Below are 8,289 nucleotides of genomic sequence, written 5' to 3' on the forward strand. Positions count from 1 at the left end.
GACTGTACTGTGTCATTACTGTCACCTAACCGAACCATGTCATCTGCATTCTTTAAATGAGTGGGCCTTGGTACGAAATCGTTCTCTCTTACAAGTTAAGCATAGGAAACGTATGGTTTCCTTAAACTTCATTTTAGTGTCTTTAAATTAGTTAATGATTGAGTTAACTTCTATACTTGCCTTCGTTAAATATCTTAAGTAGTTTTTCGTATACAGATTTTAAATGTGATTTTTTTCTTTTTATAAAGGGATAATGTCTACTTTGAAATTAGAAGATCCCACGGTAGATGTCGGTGATATCGAAAAATATCGTATGGCTTTCTTAATGCAGTTTTTTGTACAACACAAAAGAAGGTTTCGATTTCCACGTCTTCGCTTACAGGTATTTACTTGACTATTTTTTATACAGATCTTCAATTTTTATGGTTTACCAGTAGTAGACAGTATAGTGTTTATTTTGTGAACTGTTAGATCTAGTTTTCAATTTCTTCCCTTTGTTGTCAGAGAAAAGCTATTGCGAATTATGACAGTATTTCTGGTGGTTATTTTACAACATAGGACTGTGGAATGAGAAGTATTTGTATAGAGCTGTCACCTGTTAGTTAGTCCCCCACGACTCCTTGGGTTTTATTTATTTATTTATTTAAACACATAAATATCGGTACAAGGAAGCACCAGATAAATATGCGCCTCACAAATCTCATTTAATTTGTGTGAGGGCTGTGATACTGTCCATTTGGAGAGGGAGAGCGGACTCTCCCCACTCTCGGATGTACCAGGGCATTTGGGGGCAACGACTCCTTGGGTGAGTTTCTAGGGTTTATGCATACCGATGTCTTGAAACTTTATCAGACATAGCTAAGAAAAGAAGCCATTGGGTTATCCCATTGTAATTTCCCACTGCTTTATTCGTAAAATTTAAATGAAAATTTTAACTTGAGTAATGTATATCATATTTGTTTTGTTAGTTAAATTGTTCATTCATTTGTTGTTGAATAAACGAATCTGAATATCATTCGAGTGTGTGTGTGTGTGTGTGTGGTATATTTTTCGGTATCCCATTGTTTGAAAATATTTTTGGCTATAAATAAAAGATATTAGCTATCTAACTTTTTATTGCTAATCGAACTGAATAAAGTTCCGAAAACATTTACTCAATTGCAACTTTGCTCTGTCTTGTCGGGTTCATCGTCAGTACGTTAATTAAAAGTCTTGTATTTCAGTTAGACAGAAGAAGAAAGGAAACAATATTCATTGCATTTGTATAGTAAGCTAGCTTGTTGCTTCTTTAATAAATCTTCATGTGGTACCAATGAAACAATCTTGGTTTATGGTTGTCTAAACTTAAAATTCACAAAATATTTATTTAAAAGCTATCATCCGGTATTCAACTAGTATAGCCATTGAGTTTCATTCATTAAGGTATCGGTCACCAGGGAATAGATATTACTCAAATCTTAGTTCACAAATCCGTACACATTTTTCCAATTCATACATTTTGAAAAAGTTATTTGAAAGCGGTAAGGTTATCTAGACTTCTCAATATTTTATCCAGAATTCACTCATTTGTGAAGCTGTAATACTTCAGGACTACTAAGATTAAGGTCTTGTAATTAAGATCCGATAACTTTTATATTCGTCAAATCGTTTTTTGTATATACCTATACATTTCATCTAAGAAAAATGCATAGTACGACTGGTGTGAGTGTAAGCTAGAAAAGCACTAGGAGAAGTTAAACTAAGACACTAATCGGACTGAACCATGCTAGTTGGTTCAAACTACTTGGTTAGGTTTCGCGTGTTTATCGTAATCAATGGTTAGCAGCTTTGGGTGACGTTGCTTAGAATTATCTGTAAGGACGCTAGTGCATACACTTTTTATCTTTCCTTAGAACTTGATTTCCGAAATCTTATAACTTTTGTTCTTTCTTTTCTACCTAATCTTTTCTAATACTCCTGATACTATTACTGCTTCTACTACTCCGGGATTTGTTTTGATAATTTTGTCTCGCTATGGTAATTGAGTGTGACAATTTGGACCAATACACATATGTGTTAAGTTCTATTTTGAACATAACTGATTGACTGAATCAACCATTTTTTACGAAAGTTTTGTCTGTAAGAGGGACAAGCTTAAAATAGTCGTGCCAAATTTTAGCCTATTGTTAGCCAATCAGAAAGCAGCTATTTTAAATGAATAGTCTATAGAGCGAAATAAAAAAAAGTATTACACAGATAAGTCGAGAAAACAACGACATATCAATTTATCTACGTAGATGTTGAACATCCACCTTCCCAAACCTTTATAAGGATATTAAAATATGTTTTAAAAGTCTCTAAATTGTTGCTCTTGATGTATAAACGGTGTATTTGTGGTCATTTCCAGTTCAAAAACTGAGTAATTATAATCATCTGTAACCGGGTACTATGAGGTTACATTTCCTGACGTTGCTCCACTGTCTTGTGAATTAGATCTGTTGGTCAAAAGCCCGGGCAGTGGTCCCTTAGAACAACCACCTGCTTCGGTTTTAGCAATCGGGCAGTTTCTTAGCTCTTACACAAATTTTGTGTGGTGCATGTATATTTTAGTGACCCTTTGTATCAATGTGTCTAAATAAATGAATTATCTATAACTACAGAAAAGAAGAAAACAGAGCACAAAACAATAATAATTATTATGATCAGTCTTATTTATTTATTTAAACACATATATATTGGTGCGAGGGGCACCAAATATATATGCACCGCACAAAACAATGGAAATGGGAAGAGAAAGGGGTAAGATGCATATAAAAAAAGTAATGGTGAAAGGAACTGAAATATACAACCAGAAGAACTCTCAGTTAAGGAGGTTATAACCACTCTTTATGCAGAAAGTAAAAGAAGGTTACAGCAGGATTGCCACTGGCTTCTATTCTGAGCCATATCTGATAACGTCTCTAGCTACTGTGTAGCACCATCTCTTGGACCCCAGCCAGGGAGTCGTAAAGGACCAAGAGAGGCCAGTTCTTTGCAGCTTTCTTTCATACCACAACACCATGTCATACACTGACCATGATCAGTGTATGACATGGTGTACAGTCATTTCCAAGAATACAAAAATGTAAGTCACCTCTGAATAGATTCCAACCTTAATTTATCTTTTATACGAACACTACTAAACAATACAATTAATTATTCCTATCTTATATATATATATATCCACTAACTGGAAAGAAAAAGAAGATAGTTCCAATAATTTATTATGTTTTTCAAACAACATATTAGTCGATAAATTTTTTTCTTCATTAATTTCAATAATCTGTTAATCAATCATTTTGCTTTTTAATACTGTTTACTCCCTATATATATATACATATATGTCCAATACTTGGACACTATGAATTCATAAGATTTTTATAATTTACATTTCTTTTATTATTTATTTATTTAAACACATAAATATTGGTACAAAGGGGCCACCAGATATATACATGCTCCACATAAATCTCATTTGATTTATGTGAGGGCTTGGATGTTACCTGGGTGCCTAAACCGAAGGAGGTGGTTTTCTTGGGGAACCACACCCGGAGCCTTTGACCTAAAGGTCTAATCCACAAGGCAGTGGAGCATCGTGAGGAGATGTAGTCCCATGGTAGCCGGTCACCAACGGTTGATTCATACACCATTTGTTTCCTCAGGATACTGGAGCCAGCCCATGTGCACCATTGGTTTAGAATTAGTGTTTTCCAACTCCCCTAGGTAGACCCTCCGTGTCCACCAACTGGGTTAAAATGTCGGTCATTCGCTTTTCGTCCTCTTAATTTCGTAAACAACACCTGTGGCACGAGAATGCAGTGAGTGGGCTTTCCCTGTCAGTGGTTGTATGCACGTGACGATGTGTGAGCATTTGGAGGGGGAGAGCGGACTCTCCCCATTCTCGGCCGTTCCAGGGCATTTGAGGACATTTCTGTTATTTTCATCTATTATAGATCAATCGGTTTTCATTCCAAACTATACAAATCAAATTCTTATGAATTTTGAAATATTCATAAACTTTCAACAACAAAAAAAATAAATTCACAGTTGATTTAGTCAAATTATTTAATTTTTTCTTTACTTTCTTCTTAGTTATGGATACTACTTAGTGATACTACTTATAAAACTATTTATGTATGTTTGTATGCATGTTTACATCAAATACTTTTTTTCTGAAGTAAATTAGTAGTATGTCTAGAATTTTGTTCTATACACTGAAAGGATACTAGACAATTAAATAATGGGTTAATATGATCATGTCATGAAAAAAAACATTGTCTGTCACAACTCTATACTACTATACTATACTACTATTAAAAATTTTTACATTCTATATATTTGATTGTGAGAAATATATTCAACTATGAATTGAACTAAACTAAAATGTAACAATAAATTATTCATTTTATCTTATTCTTTTGCTTATAATTACTTTTTGTAATTCATTCTTTTGTTTTATTGAACTACAGTTGAGTATTGTCAGTCAGTCAGCTACAACGTAGGACCAAGCACCTATATACATCGGTCCAAGTTGCCATATCTCGTTAGCACAACAAGATGAACACCGAATTCATAGAAATAGTTCATTTAATGGTGATAGTATATAAAAGATAGGTTGTATATAAGGATATAATATAGGAAGACATATGGAGCAATTTTAATCTCAAGGTTTAAGGGAAGATAAAGAGTGTATGCACCTACGCCACTGTGATCGATTCTGAGTCATATCACCCAGAGTCTCCAACTATTGGTTACGATAGTCCCGCGGACCCCAACCAAGTAGTCTTCATAATATGAAATTTTTATCCATTTGTACTAATACTATGAAAATTATGTCATGTTGATTGTGTAAGACTTTGGTTATTCGTCAATGGGATAGTATCATTGTTTGTCGTTTACTATATTAAGTCATTCAGCTTAGTGTAAAGAGATGACTTATTGATGAAAGTAACTTACTTTTCGACTAGTAGTAGATCGTAATCTTGAGTCTACTTACTATGAGTCTGGGTAACTCGATAGTAGTACCATTAGGCTAAAAAAAATGCGTATCATAATAAAATCATTAGAACTCTGTCCTGGGAGTTAAAAGATGTTCATTTTGAAGAATTATGATGCTTCATGGTGAAAGCCGTGATTCTTTGGAAGTCATGAGGTCGATGCTCCTTCTAACAACTAGATCAACAATTAATATAGGTACATGGAATGTCCGCACAATGTGGGAGACCGAAAGGACCAGTCAAATAGCAATGGAACTTGACAGTGCTCAGAATCAGTGAAACACATTGGATCCAATCTGGTCAGAAGAGGTTAAATTCTAGAGAGATGCTTCTGTGCTCTGGTCACGAGGAGGAAAATGTTTTGGCACACTCAGGGACTTGCTCTGATGCTGTCCAAGGTAGCACAGATGATTGTGATGAATCTTATCCAGTGCTATGCGACCATGAATGATATCAGTGGAGACGACAAAGACCAGTCATACGAGACTTTACAGTCGATTGTAGAGAAGTGCTCAGGAAAGAACCTGATCATCTTGATGGGAGACCTAAACTCCAAGGTTGGAATAGACAATACCGGACATTAATATATTATAAGACGACAATTTTCAGCTAGAACCAAAATTGAAATTCACAACAGAAACGTCAAGACAGTTCTACTATATGGAGCTGAAACTTGAACAACTACCACCATCATAAAAAATACAAGTAGTTATAAACAATTGTCTACGCAATATACTCAATGTCCGTTGACCGGATATCATTAGCAACAACCTACTGTTGGAAAGAACAAGCTAGCTTCCAGCTGAAGATGAAATTAGGGAAAGACGCTGGAGGTCGGACATAGGTTGCGAAAATCATCAAACTGCATCACGAGGCAAGCACTAACATGGAATCCTGAAGGGAAATGATAGGAAAATCAAAGAACTGATTGCTTTGAGAATTAAAAGCGAACATCAGAAGAATGAATAGCAATTGGAAACCACTTGAATGGATCGCTCAGGACAGAGTTCTATAGAGAATGCTAGTGGGCTGTCTATGCTACTCCATAAAGGGTAACAGCATCAGGTATATATATATTCATGATTGTTTCAAAAGACTTGTGGTTTTTGTCTGTACACAAATTAGTGTACATAAACAGATTTGTATATGTATGCAATATATTCATAGTGTCGTAACATATTACAAATTGAATACAATAATATTCTAGTCTTTTGGTTAGTCACTTTTTTATTGTACTGATTGTACTCTCTCTCTCTCTACCGTACTGCATACGGATACAACCACACTTACGTGTTTATTTGTTAGTATGAACTGTCACACATCCACTGTAACAAAACTTCTGTTATCACTTAACCAGCGCATGATCATTTTCTTGTGATTAACATTAATTTATAATTAAGTTGAAATAAGCATTAATTTTATCACCAGTCAGTCATTATTGACGTAGATTACCTAATATGAGTGTATATTACTATTCCAATGGAAATCTAAACTTCAAAGGTATAATTTGGAAAGAATGAATAAAATATTAAGATTGGAAATGACATTTAACTCAAGACTTAGAAGAAGATAGGGAATCAATGAAATCGTGGTACTTTTGGCTGATATTTGACCTGACAGTCTCATCTTACAGTGATAATGGGCAATGGCAACTTGAACAGATGTGCACATGTCCCGTGTTCTACGTTACGTATGACTAACTGTTGATTGATATTGTTTTACATCACACTCAATATCTCCAATTATTGTTGAAGCTCCACAACTGTTTTATAAAAACTTATTATCCAAAGCATATATGTAAATCATTGTTATAAGTAAATGGTGTAATGAGTTAATCAGCGTGTCTTAGAGTTGTTTAAGGTACTTGACTTTCGACAATGTGCTCGAACATTCCTAACTCTGATCTCCAACTGCTTCAGATTCCTGATACATATATTTCTCTTTATTAAGTTGAAGAAAATAAAATGAACTATTTGAGTAGGATGGAAAGCATTCATTTTATCCTTTTAGGTAACCTATTATGTTTCTAAATCAAAATTACGAAATACTTTAAATGTACCTGGAATAATGATTTCTTTCATACAAAATTGATGGAATCTGACCATCCAGGACGTCCATTTTGTCTTATTTCGAACTCGTTAGATGGATGGATCTAGGTTCGAGAGTTGATATTCACTTCAGGATTTAACTCGGAGTTGTAGGTACATGCAGCGTACGTCGCAGATAAGATGAAACACGTGTCTTGGATTCAACATTCCGTTTATTTTATATCTATGTATATATACGAAAGAACATTTTAAAAAATTAATGGTAACAAAAGACGAAGGAACTAAACATAAATGATTACCTAATGAATAACTGCTAATAATAAGTAACGATGGGATAAAATCAGTAGAACCTGGTTAGTTAACCATAACATTCTCGAAGTAGTATAAGATTGAAAATGATGACGTAACTAAGTTATCAAATGAAAGAAATATGTTTTATACAGACCCGACCGTTGTTGCTACCTTGACGTGGTGGTCGGGCTTGCCTATCATGATGAACCAATGAGCTATACTGGTTGGAACAATCGTTCCTCAAGGTCGTATTATGCCAGACAGGTCGGTTGAAGAGCGGTAAGACTAAAAGCAGAAAACCCAAGGTCCGAAGGCGGAGTCGTACTGTTGACTGTACAGAAGTGTGAAGGCAGTAGGATGTTTCCTTCAGACAACCAGCATAACAGCGATGCTGCCTTCCCACGAGGAGGGGTGGTGTTAGAAAATGTCAACCCTAAAAATGCACACCTCGCCTTATCTCACGGATATCGGTCTCCGGCGGTAAGATCCCAACAAGTACGGAGGTAACACAAAAAGGTCATGTGTGACCGACCTCAAACAGTTGTCACTTGAGCACTGCGGTCACACTCTCAGGTCAATAAGACCACTTCCAACCCAATTTCCTTTTCAGGTACTTCTAGAAGAAGCATTCCACGGTATGGGCAACCGGGAAGTGATAACTGCCCTCATACCTCTAACAGCACTCAAGACCACTGTTTTATGCAGAATTATTATTTTTTCTATATAAGTCGATCTAGTTAATGCATTAACTTCTATTCTCAATCATCTAATTGATAACTTTGTTGACTTCATATAAAATTGCATGATACATTGTTGGTTATTAAGTGAAAAGGAAAGTTTACTGAATTTTCACGTAGCAATTCAGTATCTTACTTACTTACTTACTTAATTTTTTCTGGTTAGCGTATTTTTAGCGAGTTAGTTTTTCTACGGGA

The 8,289-nt window shown here is 35.1% G+C and overlaps 1 protein-coding gene across 1 annotated transcript; it reads left to right on the top strand.

The window, feature by feature from the left end:
* Window positions 1–253: 253 nt before the first annotated feature.
* Window positions 254–7,106, top strand: Smp_170680 (hypothetical protein; the record flags this gene model as incomplete). The annotated part of the gene is made up of 2 exons (XM_018797448.1): window positions 254–382; window positions 7,026–7,106. 2 exons carry the CDS (start codon window positions 254–256, stop codon window positions 7,104–7,106), a joined length of 210 nt encoding a protein of 69 aa, XP_018652489.1.
* Window positions 7,107–8,289: the final 1,183 nt, after the last annotated feature.

This window comes from Schistosoma mansoni, chromosome 4, assembly GCF_000237925.1.
Source record: "Schistosoma mansoni strain Puerto Rico chromosome 4, complete genome".
Lineage (NCBI taxonomy): Eukaryota > Metazoa > Platyhelminthes > Trematoda > Strigeidida > Schistosomatidae > Schistosoma > Schistosoma mansoni.